Below are 22869 nucleotides of genomic sequence, written 5' to 3'. Positions count from 1 at the left end.
CACATTTTTTGAAACCAGTACTACTCTGACCAGATGCTGACTCCTTGAGCTTGAAGGAGGTTAGTCAAAAACCTCCTTCATCCACTTCTAATTTCACTGCCATTGTTTACTTTCAATCTGACTTTTGGAAACGGACCTATTTATACATCTTAACTGGATATTTATTGTTGTACCAATGTTTTCATGCAGCACTCTTGGCAGGGTCCCTCTTGAAAAAGAGATTTTGATCTCAGTCAGATTTTTTTTCAAGGTTAAATAAACAAAATCAAAGAAAAACAGAAATCTACAAGAGTACAATAAAAGAACGTGCATCATTACAGAAATCTATATTCTGACTCTGCTGCACATTTTGCAATTAAACAGGCGAATCCTTTCCCACAGAATAAAACGTTGATTTCCTTTTGTTTTGTGAGATGTTTCTCTAGCTCGTCACCACAGTCTACAGTTTGTTGTAATTTTTTCCAGCTGGGTCACTCTGCCGCTTCCGTTTGGCATGGCATGGTGAGAAAAAGGCAGTCGAATCCGCACCTACGGTCGAGTTAAAAATGAAGAGTGACAGCTCTTAGTACCTAAATTAGACACTTTTCCAGCGTTAACGCCTTTGGTCAGTTGTAAATTATTTCGCAGTTTGGAAAAACGGACCTTGCGTGTGTTTGTGTGTGCGCAGATGTGTGAGTGCATGTGCAGGTGAATGAAAGTTAAAGGGATCAAAGTCTTAAGCAAACATAAGACTAATGAGGCCCACTGCTGCTCTGAACCTCAGATCTGTAAAAGAAACAATCCTGCTCGTACTGTATCCTAATATGCTGTGCAGTATAAAGTTTCCCATTTTACAAATTACACCCTCACTGACACATGTGACAAATATTTCACCTCTGCGCTCTAGATGTCTGCCATCGGCCAAAGTCCGTTTGTCAGTGTCTCTGCTGCAATAACACAGCAGCCCACTGAAAAAGCCCACTCATATGACCCGGAACCTCAGATTTACGGGGCTCTGCAATTAATCTGAAACGGCATAATTCTGTTTTGATTATATTATTGTTGGTGGGGGTGAGCACGCTGGCTTTGAACGGTCTGGGGGTGAGTTTAGTTGAGGGGAGCCAGTCTAAAGGCTCCTGCGGCTTCGCTTCAGTCTATTGTTGGTCCTGACTTTTTGGGACAGGAACTGCTGTAGGACTGTTTGGACGGAGAAGTGGGCTCGGCTTTATGCCATCGCGGTGTCTGCGTAGTGGTGTGTGAATATTGGCAGTGAGAGAAAAAAGAAAGGGGTTTGGGCTGGATTGACATAGAGCCTTATACTGTGGAGTATTGTCAAAACAAAACTCAGCCTATTTAAATAAACCGCTATAAAATTATGGTCCAAGGTATGGAATCAAATAGGACTTTGGACATATGCAAACACGCAGTGATTCAAACAGCAGCAATAGAATTAAAGGCTGTTTGAGTCTCTTGTGTTTCAGAGACATTTCCCTGCAATTTGAACTAGAAAGGAGCATAAAGGGTGAAATCTCCAGCCTGTGCTTCATACATCTCCATTACATTTCAGTCACATAGTTAAGTATCTGATTTCCTAAAAAATAATTACCCAGCGGTCTTTGACTCTGAAGGTGGTACAACAACACTGAGTGTTTGTCTGAAGTGCTTCCACTGTCTTCTAAAATATTCTGTCTGCTCCAGGATCAAAAGAATAAAACATTTGTACTTTTCCCCCCTCAAATACAAACAGACATGGTAGCTTTAGATGAAACAGGTTCTTGCACAACAGGAACTGAAATTAAAGCATACGTCGATTATGTTTACATGTTTTTTAAATAAGATGCTTGTTCTTTATTTGTCATTTCCAGCTTCCTTGATTAGGTTGTTGTTACTTGGAAGAGGTTAGAGACGTTCAACCAGTATTTTCTTATCCAGTTTTTAAATGTGAGGGAAATGAGCTTTTTAACTGTGGGTTCTCTTAGCTTGACAGATCAGTTAGAGGAGACGAAAAGGCAAAGTTTAAAAGGAAACCCACTCACTTCTTTGGTGGTAAGTGGGGAAATCTTTGTTGATGTTACGCTCACACGAGGGAAAACAATGACAAAATGATTGTGACTTTGTGCAAACTCATTCATCGCCTTTCCAATGGTTGCTTCGATGGTGGTTACCAGATCTGTGACCACTCACAGTCAGCCATAAGGTGAAGTCTGCTCTCAGTCTGCAACTGAATGGGGTCCAGTTGGAAATCACACGTAGTCTGTTTTTGATAATAGTCAATGTGATGAATCTGTTGCTGTTTATCGCAGATCTTTGCCATCTACAGACACAGAAATTCACATTAAACAGAAATTCATATATGGACAGAACCTCACAAATTTGAAACAGAAATTCTGAAATCCTCCCACAAATAGTGACATCTCACTTTGTGACGTCTGTAATTGCCTTGCAATCAAAAGTGTTGGCTGCAGCTACTTGCAATCGGCCTGTGATAGCAAAAACATTCGGTGCGATCACCGGACAGCCACCGATTTTCCTAGACACAAAGAGGATGTGATCCTATTTTTACTCTGGTGTGACTGAGCCTTGACATGTTTTCCCTATGAACCCAAGAGGCAACGGCATGTTCTGTTCATAGCTTGTTTGTGAGGCCAAAAACAATTTGTCCCAAGCTTAAACAGCCCTTTTAAAGATTAGCTGGTAATTATTTTTTCAGAAAATCTCATGCTCAGCTCTCTGATTTCAATGTAGTGGTTAAGATGCGGCACAAACTGGCGCTGGGAAAAGAGGATGAAGAAGTAGAGGAAAGAGAAAAAGGCGACTGGTCTGTAGCAAGTTTTAGGGCCTGTTATTTTAGAAAAGAACTGCGCAACATGTTATCCAGTCGTCTTGGAAATGTAAGTGTTTATATATGAACCAAATGGCTACACTCAAGGCCAGGGTCAAGAGAAACACTCATAAAAAAGAGGGGCGGCGACAACAGAAACCATTAACCCCCCCTCTCCAATTGTATGTCATAATGGTCTGGGGGAGGGGGGTTTCCGACACTGTGCAACCTCAGAAGCAGCTCTGATGCAGAATATCAGTTAATTTCAACTATTTTGTGACTTATTTAAGGCTAGAGGAGGAAAGTTCTATACAGTAACAGCTAAATAAAGAGCCGGGGCTGTCGGCAGTAAACTAGGGGTCATTTCTGTGTTGCGTGCACTTAAGTTTGGCACACAGTGCTTATTAACATCACACTCGAGCATACCCTCGAACACCGCACACATGCAACACATATTTACTACGTGTGAAACTACCTGAAGAGGTTATAATGACTCAGGGGAGCATTTTTTAACAAAAGAGAACCTGCACTTTGTCATACACACACACGCAAACTAACATCTGCATCACACTTGAAGAAAAACCAGCTCATCATCATTGTGTCATCTAATTGGGAACCTAATTATTAGCAAACACAGGAATCTGCAACAGCTGCATTCTGCTTGTTAGTGTTGGTGAACTGAAACCAAAGAAATAATGATCACATGAAGCACTGTAATTCCCTCACACTGGCTCACACTTGCTGAGTCGTCAGTGTAAGAGGAGCATTGCATCCACAAGCTTCCCCAGATTACTGGTTATTAACAGCACAGGCCTTCCTGTGTGAGAGTTCCTGTCCTTGATTAAAGTGGCGATAACGCACATGCACGCTCAGAAAAAACACTTGCACATAGGGTAATACCCACATAAATTGAGGAAATGCAGAAGTGTTTCCCAGTCTCCCATATCTGTGTGTCTAATGGGCAGGGGGCACTGTGGTAATTCCCCGTGCCCCGTGGAGTGCAGGAAGGAAGAAGTGCCTTGTTTGTGGGTTGTTGTTTTTTTTTAGTCATTCTGATTTTTTTTTAACATTTATACAAATGTCATGAGAATGTGTGGAGAACACATGCAGCAAATAAATGAATAAATAATAAAAATTAAATTAAAATGAAACTTCTAGCTAGGATCTTTGGAAAAGCCATGTTAAAAAAATCCTTTCTCTTTAACAGCACTTGGGAAATCCCTTTAAAAAAAAAACCCTGACATTTCCAGTAGTGTGCACCAGTTTGCGTTCTCTTACACACAAATTAACTAGAACTACCATCGGAACACATATGAGTGAGACTCAAATTTGTTACCTCTTGTCTCTTTTTCCAATTTTCCTTTCTCGTAGCCTCAAAGTGGATGTTTGTGCAGCCGTGAGTGGTGTGGGCATCCCCAGCTCTGTAGGTAAGCAGCTGTGCAGTAGCTGAAATCGGCTCTGCTGTACATACTGTATCATTATTAGAGTTTCCTGCTGGGAATCTTCTGCTCTTATACACCAATCAGAGTGGAGAACAAAGGTGGGTGTGAGGAGCAATAGATGAGATAGAAGACACACAAACACGCAAATGCAAATAGGACTTTATCCCATATCTAATGGAAAGTCACATCGAACCCAGACCCTTTAGAGCATGGCTGTGAAACATAAGGCCCAACAAAGACTTCAGTCCACAGTGGAAAAATATGAATTAATAAAAACTGTATGTTCTCTTTGTACAGGGCACCCTGGGCAATCTGCTAACAGATTTTTTCCTGTAATTTTATTTATTTATTATAAAGAAAACACCCACTGTTGAAGTTGCAGTTCTTTTACTTACAATAAGAAATTTTCAGGAATTAAATATTTAGTTAAATGTCTTTCACTGCTTTGCCCTACTTAAGATCAAAGTGGGCTGAATGTGGCCCGTGATGTCAAATGAGTTTGACATCTCCGCTTTAGGTTCAACAGTTAAGTAGTGTCGGATTGGCTGAATCGTCTACCTGTTAACTCAAATTTAATCTCTACTTATTTATTATTATCTTCTGTGCAGACCTGAGAGCGGAGCTGCAGCTCGATTGGCTCAAAGGCTCCAGGGGTGGAGTGAAGAGAGTGCTTTTCTTGGACACCGAGCAGCCTCAGCGCATGGGACTCCTGAGGCTGGGTCACAGTCGCCCACGTGCATGCCTGAGCTACACAATTTACCTCAGAGTGAGCAAATCAAACCGTGCACACGAACACACATACAAGAAATAGTTAATGAGCTTTGTAAGTGAGGTTGTGAATGACTGACAGCACGTTTCTCTCATTCTCATTCACACTTTATTCCAGGAGGAGGATGAGTTCAGGGACAAGCTGAGCCCCATCTCACTCGCTCTCAACTACAGCCTGGCTCCAGCTACTCTTGACCAAAGTCTTCCACCTGTCCTTAACCACTACAGCAGCACCTTCCTCCAAGAGCATGTAAGCATACATGTTGTATGTACATATAAACACATAATGCTGTACAGTACAGTGTACACGGCACATCAAAGAAGGATTTCCCCTTAGTTGGCCCTGTTTAATGGATTCTTTGGGGGAGCTTTTCTTTATCAGAAGAAAGGAGGCTTTAGGTTGTTGAAGACCTATGGAACAAATTTGTGATTTGTGACACTGGGCTGTAAAAATTGAACTAACTCAACTTCGCTAAGCCCAAAAGAGATCCAGAATCGACCTGAGATCATATTTTATTCAGTCATTGCTTGATTTAAAATGCTTGTCTTGGACACAAAAAGACTGACTCCCAAATATAAACCATCTGATTCACCTAAAATCAACTTGGAGTCTATCATTTCCCGGGATGGGACAGCGCAGTTTACCTTTGCAGATGAAACTGTTATAATCTAGAGTTTGGAGCAGTATATTTACTTAATAAAAATAGCAAAAAACTAAGAAAGGCCCTGATGTACGCTAAGATCCAGCTCTAGGCCATTTTCAGACTTGTTATGATGGAAGAATATGCACTCGTTTGGTTGCGCTCCCATGTGTGAATTGAGTTAATATAAACATTAAGAAGCTTTTCAGCACTGAACTATGTTCACTGGAAACATGGATCATATGAGGTCATGGTGAAAAGAGGAGCACTGCCCATATTGTTTATCGTTTTTAATAAGAAGGATTTATTTTATTGTTTCCATTAAAATTAGCTCGCTCAGTTACACTTCCTTAAATTTTTGGACGTTAAGTGTCGTAATAAAACAAAACAGCAACAAACCGAGGACTATCATAGTAGCCGCAGAGAGACAGAAGTCAGATCTCTGCCCAAATCAGGCAGCAACACAACAAACCAAAGGCCTGTGTGAATGTGTATATGTTATATATATAGAGCACCTGCATCCTTCCGTGTCCTCATCTCAGTCCTCTCTTTGTGCCCCTCTTCCTCTCAGGCTTACATCCTCCTCGACTGCGGCGACGACAATATTTGTATCCCGGACCTCCAGCTCTCTGCCAGCATGTAAGACGCGGCGGCACCCTTTGACCTGAACTTCTAAACACCCAACACTTCAGACAGCCAAACGCAGGCACCCACGCACACACAGCGAAACCAAAGCAACTGTGTCTGTTATTCCTCACACAATGCGCCAAGTTTACACTAAAGTTGCTCACATTATGGCCCCGTTTACCACGGAGCGTGTGTTTGTGAGTGTGCTCGTGTGCATGTTGCATATGTGAATTAACCTATTCTCCACAGTGCTTCCAGCTGTTCGATATCTCCATGGCAGCATTATGCAAACATCCTGTCAGCATTTACTGACTGATTAACACACACACGCGTGTGCTGGTGGGGTTATTGTTGGGGTCGGAGGTACTGCATTCTTTGCAGCTGATGAGATTGCACATGTCCAGTCCCGAAAATTATTAACTAGAATTTACAGGGGAAAAAAACACATTTGTTTTTTTATATTTAATTACAGCAAAGTGCTTTATTTCCTGCCTCTGCTTTTTTCTCTTCCTGCAATAAAACGCACAAACACAGGGACCGCACAGAGGTGGTGATTGCAGATGACAACCTGGTCATGTTGACCATCACTGCGGTGAACCGAGGAGAGGGAGCCTACGAGACAGAGCTCTACGCATTGCTACCGCCTGAAGCTGACTACATCGGAGTAGAGCGCAGGGTGGAGGTAAATACTCACGCACACTCTTTTACACACATTGCACACAGATTTGTCTGACATCAATTATCCCAGTTTAATGTTAAGGGCCAGAAGGGTGGATGCTGAAAATAGATAAGACCAAAACTGTTGTCTCATCATCATTGAAGCCAAGTTCAAAAACTGGGAAGTGGGCTATTTGAGGCTTCAGTTACAGTCCGGCATCACATCCTGTTGTGTCTTTGTGGTTTGTGTTTGTTAGACATGATTAAGGCAAGGCTATCAGCCGGGTATGCTCTACTGGCAACAGCTCAAAAGCCCCTATTATGATTTACAAGCTGCATTAGTGACCACGGAAATGGATAGGGTCAACTTCTGTGTGCATATGTGTGTTTACGTCTGCGTGTGTGTGTGTTTGCACGTGTGTGCGCTAATGAGTGTGTAATGGGGCTGTTTGATTGATGACATTGTTACTGTCAGAGCATTCATCACTCTTCCTCTCCTGTCCTCCCCCCTGCCTCTCTCCTTCTCTTTTTCACCCTTCTCACTCCCATCCCCCTTTGATGGTGTTATACTTGCCTCCCTTTGTCTTTTCGCTCACCACTTGACTCTCACTGCTCTCTATTTGTCACTTTCATTCACTGTTCTTGTCCCACTCTTACTGTCTTTCCGTACCTTGGATCTCCTCTAGTCTCTCTCTCAGTTAAACTGTGAGTACAAGTTGATCAATGAGTCCAGGATGGTGGTGTGTGACCTCGGGAACCCGATGGTGGCCGAGACGGAGGTGAGTTCTCGCACGTAAGCGCAAACGCACACACAAACGTTTCAACAACACCCACGCTAAGAAGGCGCAACTGTTAGGCCTCAGGTTTAATTCGCCCTGATTGATGCTTTCCAGTGATTGCTGATGTTCACCTTGACCTCCATTCCACACAGTCTGATTCACAGGGCTAGGCTTTGCATTCAGTCCAAGCGTGCATGTGTAGTAATAATCCATTTAGGTCGTGCGTGGCTGACACATGCAGGAAGCCAAGGCTTTGTAAAGTAAAGAGCGGTCCCATGTTACATGAAATTCTACCACTCAGATACACAGAGATGTGCTACAAAGCATGACATGTGTGTGAATGTGGGCTTTTGTTGTTTTTTTAAAGGCGTCAAGGCTGGCAGAGAGGTGCATTTGCTCTTTGGAGGTGACACATAGCATTCTGATAAATCAATTATGCGGTCATGTTTCACTGTTGGGGGAGGAGAGCATAACAAGAGCGTGTAAAAGGACAAGGCATGCATACACGTGTGTGTGTGTGTGTGTGTGTGTGTGTGTGTGTGTGTGTGTGTGTGTGTGTGTGTGTGTGCATGCGCAGCTCTCCAGCTATCCAGATGTTTCCCATATTGAACTCTGCGCTTGCCCCATTGAACGTTCAGGAATCCATGAGCTGATGCAGAACATACCTCCATGTCCCCCGTACAGATTCTGGTTGTATTGTGCAGCTAAATAGTTCTCATCACTGGTGGTCAACCCTCTGCTGCATGAACAGAGCGATGAGTTAAGGGTACACGCCTGAAGGGAAGCAGTTTTTTTGGCTTTGGTATTTGCATTCATCTGCCTGCCTGCATCTCTGTCATCATTCTTCCTCTACTGGTCAGAATCTTAGTTTCAGTCATTTATCAATCAGTGGAGTCCTACTTTGAAGATGTGTTTTTTGTTAGTGTTTCACAAAATTGCAGTGCTTAAATTACTGATTCCAGCAAAATATAAATGAAAAATACTAAATTAATTGATTGCAAATTTTTGCTATAGGAGAAATGCAGTTATACACATATCATATTTATAGTAGCTGGAGGCTACTGGAGAGCATTAATGGAATGAGTAATGGCTGCACACAGTTTCCAAACCACAAAGTGATCTAACATAAGTATCAGTTCTAGCCACATCACATCAGAAATACAGATTTTATTTATAATGGCAATAAAAAAACTCTCCCCACCCTAGCACCGTTGAATCCAGACTGATTTCAGGTTTAAAACACCCAGATGTATTCAGCTAACCGCTTTTGTTGCTCACATATATAAGGCAAAGGAAGAAATCTGAATCTTACATTTCACTTTAGTGGTTCCCTCTTCTTTTGCACTACTTTTAGTTTCTGTTGCTCTCTTGCTTCATCTTTTTTTGTGACTACTCTGACACTGTGGCTCTTTTTCTTTTCCAAAGTAGAGTTTCTGCAGCTTCTCGGTTTGTTCCACCATTTGGAAAAGAAGTCGCCAGTTCCACATTTGAATAAATACATTTGTTTTTCAAACAAACACACAGAAGTCTTAATCTCTTAATTCAGGTGTTTTCAGTCTCATTGCCACAGTTGTACAAAAACATCTAGCCATGCAGTCGGTTTGCAAACATTTTGAAAGAGTGGCTCGTTCTAAAGAGCACACTGAAATCAAGCATGATGCTGTAATGGGATGTGACTGTTCAAACGCGTCAGTACATGAGATTTCGTCCCTCCTAGATATTCCATGATCACCTGTAAGTGGTTTTATGTGGTGAATGAATCCTCCCTTAGTTGTGCTGCAATAGACGTAGGCTGTCGGGGGATTCCCATGATGCATTGAGTTTTTCCCTTTCCAGTCACCTTCCTCACTCACTATGTGTTAACAGACCTCTCTGCATTGAATCATATCTGTTATTAATCTCTGTCTTTCTTCCACTGCATGTCTTTATCCTGTCTTCTTTCTCTCACCCCAACCGGTCGCAGCAGATGGCCCCGCCCCTCCCTGAGCCTGGTTCTGCTGGAGGTTGCTTCCTGTTAAAAGGGAGTTTTTCCTTCCCACTGTTGCCAAAGTGCTTGCTCATAGGGGGTCATATGATTGTTGGATTTTTCTCTGTATCTATTATTGTACGATCTACTGTGCAATATAAAGCGCCTTGAGGCAACTGTTGTTGTGATTTGGCGCTATATAAATAAAATGAAATTGAATTGAATTGTTATTGCAAAGTGGAACCATTTAGGAACCACAGCAACTCAACCCCAAAGTGGCAGACCACGTAAAGTTACAAACTGAGGTTTCCTAGTGCTGCGGCGCACAGTGTGTAAAAATCACCAACTTTCTGCTGACTCAGTAACAGCTCCAAACCTCTGACGTTAACATCAGCACACAAAATGTGAGCCGGGAGCTTCATGGTATTTAACCAAGCAGCTCTTGTAGCAATGATGAGTAGTAATGTGTACTTTTGTTCAGGTAGTGTAGTTTAGAGTCAGGTGTGCAGGGAAAAAGAGAGGAGTGTGAGTTCAACGTGATCCATGATCTTGATTTGAAATCACTTTTAATCCTCCAGCTGGTTGCTCAAAGTTTGCACTTTCATCCGTCTTTAAACACGGTCGCTGTGGTCAGTTGAAATTTTAATAATAGTAACCACCTTGTGATGCTGACAAGAAGTATTACATTGTCAGCGGAAAACCCTTTAAACCACTTCATTGGCATAAACCACTTCTCACTCTGTCGTTCCAAAGAATCATTGTTCTGTTAAATTATGAGCTAAACACACTGCGCGAAGCGTTGTGGCTGCCAAACACAGGAGCCGAGTATTTTAGCCAAGCTGCAGTTTTTGGAATACACAGTGCGCTGACGTAAGGCAGAGAATATAACAAAGATGCATTGCTTTGAGAAGGTTTAGGCGGATGTTTTGAAGATTTTCTGCACCATGAAAGCACAACCCATTTTCTAACCGACCTAAATTCAAGCTGACCACAGCGACTGAAGGACAGTACTGCAAACATTAACTCCCAGCTTTCAACCACAGAGTTCCAGGTGCCCTAAAGACAAATTTTAAGCTTCACCCTCTCTGAAACGGGAGGTAAAAGTGATGACTTCTCTCCAAATGGTTTGTTCTCACTTGGTGCCTGTCTCTGTAGAGCTTCTCTGCCTTGCTCATCTCTCACATGTGTATCCATAAAGATAACTTGACTTTGTAGTCCCACACTCCACCATCACTCCCCCTCTCCTCCCCCAGGTCTCCCTCTTGAAGTGCACGTCTGCATGCTGTCATTTTCCTCTCTGATCCATGTGCTTGACCTGTTGTTCAGCAGAACTCACATACCCGTGCACACACATGCGCACGCTGCCATGCCGTCGATGATGAACTAATTCCTGCATGTGTTTCGAGTTAGTCCAGAGAATTTAAACTGAGGAGACACAAGAAACCTAACTGTGGCTTTTATGTGTCTGTGTGTCTGTAGTCTGGCTTTTTTCTGATTTAAGAATCTCGCGCGCTATCAACACACACAACTTTGATAATCTGCCTTTGAGAACTCAGAAACTGATCTAGTTAATGTGACTTTTTATGTACAGATGGATTTTATTTCTCTGTCATCTTTCTTTAACAGCCCCTGCCCCAACACCCATTCTTTCTGTCATGTTTTTGATCAGTTCTCCCTGTTTTTTGTGTGTTTTTTTACATGCTCCTGCCCTCACCAGCTGTCTGTTGGCTTGAGGTTTTCAGTCCAAAGGCTAGAAGATGCTGGACCAAAAATCAGCTTTGAACTACAGATCCACAGGTGACACACCCACCAGCAGTCATGCTCAACCCCCCCCCCCCCCAACCATCGTCACTGTTTCTGTCTCTTTCATACACGCACAAAGAGCTGTTTGTGTTTCATCTGATCCATGTAAATACGTTTCGTGTCTGTCCCGATCATGTTGCTGTCTGTGGTTTGATGAAACTAACCGCAGACGCAGAAAAATACAGATGGCCCCGAGGAGCTCCAGACAGGAGACAAGCTCTACACAAGATGCCCACTGTGTGCTTAATAGCGTTATTTTCAATATCTCACATCGCTAGATGCAGATGTTTGACTTTTGCAATCCCCCTGCTAGGGGAATTCTTGTCAGAGTCATCTGAACCTGAAAATCCGGCTTTATTATGAGTTCATCTTGAGTTTTGGTTCTGTTTGCACTGTATCAAAGCCTCACTGGAAATAATAAAATCAGTTTGTTCTTTTTATAGTTCTTTTATTTTAACCGTATGAATGTCTCCACAGCTCCAACAAAGATAACTCCGACAGCAACCTGGTCAGTTTGAATCTGTCTGTCACCGCCCAAGCTCAGCTTGATTTACGTGGGTGAGTCAACCATTGCTTAAGTCTCTGAGACACGGTCGCCGAATGCTTTGTTGCCTTGAAACAAAGCATTATTCTAATTATCCTAAAGATAATTTGTTAATATGACAATCTTGTTTCAGGCTAAACTTCTTTATTTTTATTGTAGGATATTATTAAAATGCTTGAATTTGTGCTCCCTGTTCATCTGCAGATAGAAACAAAGAGCATAAAAACACATCTCTAGTCATAAATCTAAGCTAATCACGTGCACATGGAAAACCTTGGAGCCGCTGGCATGTTCATGGATTCCCGTATGCCTGCTGATGCACACAAGCGCACACACCACACACACACACACACACACACACACACACACACACACACACACACACACACACACACACACTTCAAAGCTTGGAGCCTTACTTGTTGTTGTTTGGGTGTGGTCAGCCGTACACACAAACACAGCGGGACCTGGTATAAGCAAGACGAGGGCATGCTCCTATGTTTGCACTGTAAAAATGTCCCTGCTCAGATGAACATTTAAAATTTAGCAATTCACATTTTAATTCTCTGTTATTAGTGGGGGTGGTGTTTGCTTCAGTCTGATGCGATGTCTACTTTAATCCTGGAATTAAGTAAGATATTTTAATTAAGCTCATCATGGAGAGCTGCTGTTTGCTAAACTGGCTCAGTTATGTCCACTTAGCTGCAAACATTATGCCCACAGTGGGGAATGTAAACATTTTTGCCCACTTAGCTTAGACTACCATGAAATTATCAGAATGTCATCATCAAGAGGCAATCATAGCCCACAGTACTGACAATTCCACACCAGAAAAATCTTCAAACATTTTACTATTTCATATATATATATATATATATATATATATATATATATATAACTGCACTAACAATGCCACTTCATTAGGTACATCTTTGCCTCCAAAGCTGCTCTAATTCTTTATGGCATGGATTCAACAAAGTGCTGGAAACATCCCTCAGAGGTTTTCGTCCATATTAACTCGATAGGATCACATAGTTGCTGCAGATTTGTTAGCTGCACATCCGTGATGGGAATCTCCCGTTCCACCAAATCCCAGAGGTGCTCTGTTGGATTGAGATTTGGTGACTGTGTCGGCCATTTGAGTACAATGAGCTCATTGTCATCTTCAAGAAACCATCTGACATGATTTGAGCTTTATGACGGTGTGTTATCCTGCTGGAAGCAGCCAACAGAAGATGGGTACATTGTGATCATAAAATACAGGCTGTAGTACTGTGTTTACTCAGTACTACAGAGCCAAAAGTGTGCCAAGAAAATATCCTCCACACTATTACACCAGCACCACTAGTAGCCCAAACCACAACAATTCAGGATGGATCTAAATTTTTAAATTGTTTACAACGAATTCTGACTCCACCATCTGAGTGTTGCAGCAGAAATCGAAACTCATAAGACCAGACAACACTTTTCCAGTCTTCTTTTATCCAATTTTGGTGAGTCTACGCGAATTGTAGACAGGAGTGGGACCTGGTGTGGTCTTGTGGTTCAAGGTTCATGTGCATTCAAAGATGCTCTTGTGCAAAGCTTGGTTGCCACAAGTGGTTATTTGAGTTACTGTTGCCTTCCTATCAGCTTCAAGGAGTCTGGCTGTTTTCTGACCTTTGACATCAGCAAAGCTCACTGGATGTTTTCTCATTTTGGACCTTTCTCTGTAACCTTAGAGATGGTTGTGTGGGAAAATCTGGCACCAACAAACATGCCACATTCAAAGTTGCATAAATCTCCTGATCCTTAGTTTCAGCTTCACCGAATCGACTTGGCTATGTCTGCATGTCTAAATGTGCTGAATTGCAGCACATGTGGGGTTGCCTGTTTAGATATTTGTGCTAACAAGCTGTTGAACAAGTGAACCTAATGAAGTGGCCAGTGAGTATATGTTAAAACTAAGGTAGTTAGTATTGGTGCTGCACTGTATAATCAGGCAGCATTGTCAGGGATATTTTAAATGGTCTGTTTTTGTCATATTTAGAAATAAGAAAAATACAAATTTAGAAAGTTCCTGTTGCCTTTAAACACAATATTTCTAATAAAAACTGAAAAGTATTAAATCAGGATTTATATGTGCAAATGCACTTAGAAAAAGTCCAAACCTATCCATGTGTACATGCATTATTATCACCACACTGTTTCTCTTCCCTCTTCTTTCCAGGGTGTCTCATCCCTCTCAGGTGGTGCTGCCATTCCCAAACTGGGAACCGAAAGAGAAGCCCATTAAAGAGGATGATGTTGGACCACAAGTCACACACATCTATGAGGTAAATTCCCTCCCTTACACTGAAACACAGCTGGGCAGTCTAATCAGCTGTGAGGAAATGAACAGGATGAATTTGTAGATGAAGAGATTGAGAAATGGAAAGGTGAGCTATTTTGTGTTTATCGTGCTGTTCAGAAAGTCTCGTCTTGGATGAAAAGAGCGGAAAATAGGTGTGGAAACTTGTGTATTAGGCCACATCAAAGGGTAGGGGCTCTGCAAGATGAAGGACACAGTAAAACCAGTAGCTCTATAAAGAATTAAACTCTGGCTGATCGAAGGTCTCCAGCTGAAGAGCAATTACTGCTGCAAAGGCAGGAAAAAGCAAGACAGCGGGAACCAGGAGCAACGAGAAAACAAGGCGAGCAGGGAGCATGGATGCAAACATTCTTAACTGGGGTCATAGTGTAATAAATAATAATTATTAAGAGGAAAAACAAGGTCAAACAGGATAGTGGGGGGGGTGGCAGACAGGCCGGCGACACTTAACAATAGGGGCATGTGCATACGTGCATCTGTCTCCTATACATGTGATTTCTTTTTATTTTAAATAGATGGCAGCTTAGATATTCCATGATCACCTGTAAGTGGTTTTATGTGGTGAATGAATCCTCCCTTAGTTGTGCTGCAATAGACGTAGGCTGTCGGGGGATTCCCATGATGCATTGAGTTTTTCCCTTTCCAGTCACCTTCCTCACTCACTATGTGTTAACAGACCTCTCTGCATTGAATCATATCTGTTATTAATCTCTGTCTTTCTTCCACTGCATGTCTTTATCCTGTCTTCTTTCTCTCACCCCAACCGGTCGCAGCAGATGGCCCCGCCCCTCCCTGAGCCTGGTTCTGCCGGAGGTTGCTTCCTGTTAAAAGGGAGTTTTTCCTTCCCACTGTTGCCAAAGTGCTTGCTCATAGGGGGTCATATGATTGTTGGATTTTTCTCTGTATCTATTATTGTACGATCTACTGTGCAATATAAAGCGCCTTGAGGCAACTGTTGTTGTGATTTGGCGCTATATAAATAAAATGAAATTGAATTGAATTGTTATTGCAAAGTGGAACCATTTAGGAACCACAGCAACTCAACCCCAAAGTGGCAGACCACGTAAAGTTACAAACTGAGGTTTCCTAGTGCTGCGGCGCACAGTGTGTAAAAATCACCAACTTTCTGCTGACTCAGTAACAGCTCCAAACCTCTGACGTTAACATCAGCACACAAAATGTGAGCCGGGAGCTTCATGGTATTTAACCAAGCAGCTCTTGTAGCAATGATGAGTAGTAATGTGTACTTTTGTTCAGGTAGTGTAGTTTAGAGTCAGGTGTGCAGGGAAAAAGAGAGCAGTGTGAGTTCAACGTGATCCATGATCTTGATTTGAAATCACTTTTAATCCTCCAGCTGGTTGCTCAAAGTTTGCACTTTCATCCGTCTTTAAACACGGTCGCTGTGGTCAGTTGAAATTTTAATAATAGTAACCACCTTGTGATGCTGACAAGAAGTATTACATTGTCAGCGGAAAACCCTTTAAACCACTTCATTGGCATAAACCACTTCTCACTCTGTTGAACCGGAGCGCTGCGGTGTCTGGTCTGTCCCGCAGCTGATAATGATTTTCATTTGCCGTACTTTTCCCAGTGGGCAGCTGCTTCTAGTTAGAGAGGACAGAGGGGGTTTTTTCTTTTCCTCTTGCAGAATTCCTGCCCTGCAGCAACAGGATCATGTCCTGTTTGGATGACTTGCTTCAGTGTTAATGACCGTGTGCATATGTGAGGACATATATATATATATATATATGTGTGTGTGTGTGTGTGTGTGTGTGTGTGAGAGAGCAATAGACAAAGAAAGGGGCGAGTACAAAAGAGGGTTTATTGAATTGATGGTTCATTTAAGCTCATAATTCAGTCATCCTAAATTAGATATGGAATGATGAAGCTGGTGATGGTGTAGGTTTTACTTGTCTTGTATTTCAATCCCGAGAGACTCGAGGCTGCATTAGTATTATCTTCATTATTATGAAAACACAGGTGGCCCGTTTCATCATCCCACAGTTATGATAACCTGATTAGAGCTTTGGCCGCTTGAGACCGAGGCCGGAGAATACTGACAAGTCTCGCTGTTTTTTCTGCCGCCTCGCTCTCACCCGCAGCTCCATAACTCCGGTCCCAGCAGCATCGGGGAGGCTGAGCTTCACGTTGGCTGGCCGTCTCGCTTCCGCGATGAGAACCTGCTGTATGCCATGGAGATTAAAACTGACGGACCAGTGAGCTGCCGGACAAACACCAGCCTTAACCCGCATGGTTTAGAGGTAACATGAAATATACAGTGCGCAATACAAGTATGCAGCCAAAAAACAATCTCAAGAATGACATGTGGGTGTTTTGCTTTTAATAAGAATGAGTCTGTTTGCACATTGTGCATTTCTAACTGATCATTTACAGCACCTACTCATACAAACCGGCTTAGGTACATTTTTTTATTCATACCATTAGTTATATCTTTTTCTATCCCTTAATGGCACCATTTATGCCATTCACTCTTATTGCCGTTATTCTTGTGTTCTTTGTGTGTTTTTTTCCCCCAATAGGCTCCATACAAGTAAGATGGATTGTTATGTTTACAAGCAGAAATGAGAGCTGGAATCATTTCCAGTATCTATGATATCACGCGTAGGATAATTGGAAAAGAAAACATGGAGTTATTTGAAAATGTGAATGTGTAATCATCTATGAAAACAGCAGCATGTGTCAGATCCTCTGAGGAGACTGATTACAGTAGTTACTTCTTTCACCTGACTGCGAAGTGTTATACCAAGATCGCACAAGCAAAGAGATTCACATAATGTTCTCCAAATTCCTTCTATGTAATTGGCGTCTCAACATCCGTGTTACTTACAGTCGGTAAATCAGTTACCCGTGCATCTGTGGCTTGTTTTCTGAGTGCCATCTCTGGGGCAGAGATGCTAATCACTGAGCTGCAGGAAGATAAAGGCATACCTGTTGTTGCTATCCTTTGCTTTCTTAGCTGATGTAAGAGTCATAGTAGTTTCATGTCCTGCACAACTGGTCCAGTTTTTAAAATGTTTAAATGTAATTATACAGTGAAGACAAACACCTAGAGGAGAAACCATTCTGGCTCTTTATCTGTAATCTCAGAGTTGTGACTTCAAGAGTCTCAGGTTGTTCGCTCGTGTCTGCTTTTCGCTGTTCTCAGCTTCATGGTATGACCAGGAAATTAAATCGTTTTCAACCCTTCAAAAGATCAGCGATGAGATTTCTTAACATTTTGCTTTTTTTATTCCTCTGCTGGAGGTTTTGCGTAATATTATTATGTCTTCTAAAACATCTTAGAAAATCCTAAAAAAGGCCGCAGTGAAACAACGAGTTTTAATAAGGTGTCTGGACTGACAGAATACACTAACACATGTTAGAGTACGATTAAATTGGCACTATAAACTGTAAGCACTGAAACAGACAGGGCAAGTTAATTTACAAGGTACCTTTCATACAAAAAGGCAGACAATTTTAGTTATGTAGCGCCAAGTTGCCTCAAGGCGCTTTATATTGTAAGGCAAAGACCGTACAATAATACAGACAAAACAGAGAAAATCCTAACAATCATATGGCACCCCGTGAGTAAGTGCTTTGGTGAGTGTGGGAAGAAAAAACTCCCTTTTAACAGGAAGAAACCTCCAGCAGAACCAGGCTCAGGAAGGGACAGCCATCTGCCGGGACCAGTTGGAGAATCATATATCAAATTTTCTTTTCTTTCAAATGTAAAATGATCATTTTTACTTGCTTGAACAATAAGCATTGATAACATTTCCCTGTTTGTTTCAGATCTCCACTCTCCAGGACACACCAGAATTACTGGGCTTCCTGAGGAACACCAGCAGTCCTCCTCACCGCCACAAACGATCTATCAGCACCGCTCAGGATTACAGCAATAAAACCTTGGTGAGCCAACTGTAAAGTCTCTAAAGAAAACAAACTAAGCCAAATGTTCATTAGCCATTCACAGGTGTTTGATATATTTCTTCTCCCTCCACCAACCCTCTCCTTATGCAGAACTGCACTAATGTCTCCTGTCTGAAGATAATGTGTGTGGTCGGCCGGTTGGATCGCGGGCAGAGTGCTGTGGTAAAGATCCGATCGCGACTCTGGGCGCACACTTTCCTGCAGGTCAGTTGATTTTTTTGTGTTAACTTTTTGTTTTACTTTAATCGCTCAACTCACTCAGCAGGAAGGTCTGATATGTAACACGCCACCTTTAAAATAATAACTTTTTTATCTTAAAGCGGCGTAATGACCCCTACATTCTCAACTCTACCGTGTCCTTTGCGGTCACATCGATGCCTTATCGCATCCAACCCGCCACGCTGCCTCAGCACAGAAGCGCGGTATGATAAAAAGCAATAAAAATGAGTCTTTATGCCAAGCTTCGAGAAATAAGGAAAAATTTATAGACAGTTTTTTTTCCCTGCAGATGGGGACTCTGGTGTTATGGGGGACTCCTGATGTATCATTCGCTGTTCCACTCTGGGTCATCATCTTGGCCATATTGCTGGGGCTGCTGGTCCTGGCCATCCTGACATTAGCCATGTGGAAGGTACATAGATCATCCACTATCCTCAGAACTCCTTGTGGTAGTTTAATTATTAAAAACTCTACTAACTGGCTAATGTGATTCCCTCAGTGTGGTTTCTTTGACCGGGCGCGGCCACCTGCCGATGATGACATCTCTGACCAGGAGAAACTGACGTCTGATCAAACAGGTGATGCATAAGACGTGACAGCTGCTGGTTGTAAGACAGCGGTTTAGGAGGGATGCGCACCTTCTGAATGACTTAAATCAGATCTGGGATCTGTATTAGTCGGGACCGACATTCCTTGGCTCGAGGTCTCTCTGTGAATCAACCGAACTGAAAGGACAAACCGAAAACTGCAGCTCCACACAGACTGGGACCAAAGCAAAGTTGGACCAGCACACTTAACAAGCTCCATCACACACACATGTCTTTTGTTTATAGATTGCGATGAAGCACCAGAACTGAAGACAGACTGGACTTTGTTACCAAAACAATGCTTTAAATGTGTTACTGCACATTTTTGTTTGAGTAACAGAGAAAGAGACTTTAGATCTATGCACAAGTGCTGTTGTGAGTGTGTGTATGTGTAAGTCGGTGTGTGTGCAGGTACTGTACATACGTGTCTAATAGGTGTCACTTGTGTCATTCAGTTATTGATGTCTATCACCACCAGATTTAATTTATCCAAGTTCACACACACATGAGATGCAGCCACATGCATAAACAGAAAAGGCACAAAGTTGAATTGTATATTTATGAATGTATGTGCAATAATTTGAGAGTTGTGTGATACTTAAGCTTGTTTACACTGGCATTATTTTTATTAGAGCTTAACGTTTCCATTGTTTGTGTGCATACTGTAATTGATTAATTGTGATATTATTGTTGCTGAATGGAGCGTTTCTTTAGACTGATTTAAGCCAACACGTAACAATCAAAAAGAGAGGAACAAAGCGATACCAGTTAGAACAAAATAACTTATTATTTTCTTATAGTGAGTATAGAATTTATCTTCGAGGAACAGGCCGCATATTCACGGCTGAAGCGCTGTCCTGATAATTAAAGTTTTGTCTGTCATGTTGGATGTTTAAAAAAAAAATAGCGGTTGACAAGACTTCAAAAACTTGCTGCAAAGCCACAGTCCGTATCAGAAACGCAACGCAGTCCGAGACAGAGATGGTGTACATTACTGCGTGCACTGTGTATTACTTAACAGTACATTTAATGTTTGTTAATTATCTGTATCCTGCACAGACATGGAGAACAAAGCACTGAGAACATCAGCATTTCCCTCAATTAAAAACTAAAAGTTAACGTGTACGTTTGAGCTGCTTCCGATTTTTGTATCGCCTGGGAAGTTTTATTAGAATAAAGTGTTGCTTGATTACTGATTGATTGCTGAACTTCACATTGCCGTGTCCGCTTACAAGTTAAAGAAATAGTAAATGTATTTTCTGCAAAGTGCACAGAAAACCAGTAAAGAACTTTTTGTACATGATAGACTGTGTACAATAGCTTTGTGCCTTGTCAGAGGAGCAAGGTTAACGAGTTCATTTTCCAATATGACAGCCTCTGCAGTTCTTTACAAAGTTTTAAAGAAGTTTTGCACCCAAGGATAATAAATAAATTGGGTATTTCAGTCTGTGTTTAAGTCTACTGTCTCCAAATCAGAGGAAGGACTCTTGCTCCCCCAGGTGGTGGAGTGTAGAAGTGTCTGTGCAAAGAAACTATGTTATCTAAGGAAACACAGTGCCATCTCGTGCCGTGCATTTGCCATACACTTTCTGCATAGAGGATAATGATGGCATGTAAAGGGCTTTATAGTTCATCCATCCATTTTTTTAATACTCCGTTTATCCAATTCAACAGGGCGCATATAGACATTTGTTCTCACTCACGTTAACACCTACTATCAGCTTAGAATTGCTAATTAACCAAATGCATGCAAGTCTTTGGTCTGTGGGAGGAAGCCAGAGTACCTTAAGACAGCCCACAAAAGTGCGGGGAGAACATGCAAGCAACTCCCTCTTTATAGTTAATTTACAGTTATTTACAACACTCTGTGTCAGAGGTGTCCAACATAAGGTCCAGGGGCCTGCGGGGTGGCTTTGGTAAAAGTGGAGGAAGGCATAAACTTTGGATATTTAAATGTATTTTCATACATTTTGCATCGTCCTTTCTGAAGACCTCACCTATGGCTTCTCATACTGAACCAAGTAAATAAGTAATAAATAAACAATTAAATTATAGAAAGTTTCTGTTTTGTTCCTTTATCTAATATAGAAATGTGTGTTTTTACAGTGGCTTTAAAAAAATAAATTTCTGTCATTTTCCATGTTTATTTCTTACAGTTTAAGGCCAAAAAGCCGTACTGAGAGACTTCTTTCATTTACTACAGCAGCATTTCTTTATCACGTAGAAAGATAAAGATTTAAGTGGGTGTGGCTAAGAATGTAAAACTAGTTTGATGTACAGACACTCTGTATACAGTTTATTTTTCCAAAGCTGATTTCTTCATTGAAGTTCCTTACCTTGAAGAGGAAAACATCTGTTGAGAGTAGCGTTGCTCCTTGGGAGTTTCTCCATTAAGGAGCAGCTATTTCAAATTTAATACACACTACAAGTTCTCGGTTTTCAGGACACGAAGATGTTCCTGATAAAATATCCTGCAAGAGGTAAATCTGCTCATTTAATATGAATGTGTGCATGTTCTCAATATGAACTGAGACTTAATGGGCACCACACTAAACCCACACTATTTAGTGTTTTATGAGAAAGAAACGAAATGGGATTGTGTTATTTAGCAAAGATTTCGGCAATCACAATCTTCAAAGAGCTTCTCTGCAGCGCTGTGACTGCTATTCAGAATACGAAAGATCGTTGTCAGAAATATCAAAGCAGGAGAGTGGAAGCGAAGGCGTTATCGGATATCTCTCGAGTGGAAACATTTATCATATTCTCACAGATGGTAAGCCTCATTTGAACATGAAAACACAGCTGACGGACCCTTTCCTTCTACCTCTGTCACTCACAAACACAAAAACACCCCCTCCCCACCTTCACCCTTACAATACGGTAAGCAAGGACATCTTGTGGAAAGGAAACATGAAAAGACACGTGCTGCATTTATTCTTTATCATCTCTTTATTTCTTTGAATATATTTGATCAAATGTAAAATCAAACATTTGGAGTAAAGATTTAACAGTTTTCTGACTAGCAAATATCAACACCATCAAAATAAAGGAACATTATTGATACTTACTACATAATGTACGCATATAGGACATACTCTATCTTAGCTAAGATTTATCCAAACAGACCCAAATTACAAAAAAAATTTTTTTATTTTTTTTATTTTAGTCTTTGACTCCCGTTATTTCCTGGGTTTTTGAGCTGGTGCAAAAAGAAAATATCTTAGGTGAAGCGGTATCTTGTATCCTTGTCAAATAAATGATGAAGTATTTATAGAAATAAAATGTCACTTTAAAGGTCTGTACATGGGGATCAGTGTTTTTCCTCTCCACTGGCAACAAGGTCATACCAACGTTAGAATGGAAGACTTTGGCTATTTACAAATCGCTGAGATGTTGTACAGGTAGCGTACAATTCCTCCCAGACATGCTGTACATTACTTGTGTTTATCAGTTACGCTTTCACCCCTCCCCACGCACACACACACGCGCACACACACACCCATATGTCAAAGTGCAATTCCATAGATCACCACAATGCAGCACCTATATGCCATATTCAACATTGTACAGAACAGCTGTGAAAATTACATATTCTAAGGGGCCCATCTTTAGAATATAAATTAGAGTTAAAGGGGTTGGATCTATATTATTACTAAACCTTTCCAACAGTGTGATATAGACCTACTTCACAGCAGCCATTCTGGCATGAATTAGCTGGAAAACGCAGGAGTTATTATTGACATTATTGAACCATCT

The 22869-nt window shown here is 41.5% G+C and overlaps 1 protein-coding gene across 1 annotated transcript in view; it reads left to right on the top strand.

The window, feature by feature from the left end:
• Positions 1 to 20309, top strand: part of itga8 (integrin, alpha 8) — a 42693-nt gene extending 22384 nt beyond the window's left edge. Inside the window, exons 16-30 of the mRNA XM_026184747.1 lie at positions 4172 to 4227; positions 4851 to 5008; positions 5129 to 5260; positions 6223 to 6290; positions 6813 to 6960; positions 7622 to 7714; positions 11398 to 11477; positions 11961 to 12041; positions 14237 to 14342; positions 16480 to 16638; positions 18170 to 18286; positions 18398 to 18511; positions 18628 to 18729; positions 18816 to 18938; positions 19026 to 20309. Of these exons, the coding sequence (XP_026040532.1) occupies positions 4172 to 4227; positions 4851 to 5008; positions 5129 to 5260; positions 6223 to 6290; positions 6813 to 6960; positions 7622 to 7714; positions 11398 to 11477; positions 11961 to 12041; positions 14237 to 14342; positions 16480 to 16638; positions 18170 to 18286; positions 18398 to 18511; positions 18628 to 18729; positions 18816 to 18938; positions 19026 to 19115 (1627 nt within the window). The 3' untranslated portion in view covers positions 19116 to 20309. The remainder of the gene's footprint in view (positions 1 to 4171; positions 4228 to 4850; positions 5009 to 5128; positions 5261 to 6222; positions 6291 to 6812; positions 6961 to 7621; positions 7715 to 11397; positions 11478 to 11960; positions 12042 to 14236; positions 14343 to 16479; positions 16639 to 18169; positions 18287 to 18397; positions 18512 to 18627; positions 18730 to 18815; positions 18939 to 19025) is intronic.
• The last annotated feature ends 2560 nt before the right edge of the window (positions 20310 to 22869 follow it).

This window comes from Astatotilapia calliptera, chromosome 11 (genome assembly GCF_900246225.1).
Source record: "Astatotilapia calliptera chromosome 11, fAstCal1.2, whole genome shotgun sequence".
In the NCBI taxonomy this organism is placed as follows: domain Eukaryota; kingdom Metazoa; phylum Chordata; class Actinopteri; order Cichliformes; family Cichlidae; genus Astatotilapia; species Astatotilapia calliptera.
Note: the sequence above shows the minus strand (reverse complement) of the source record. Positions and strands in the feature narration are given on the sequence as shown.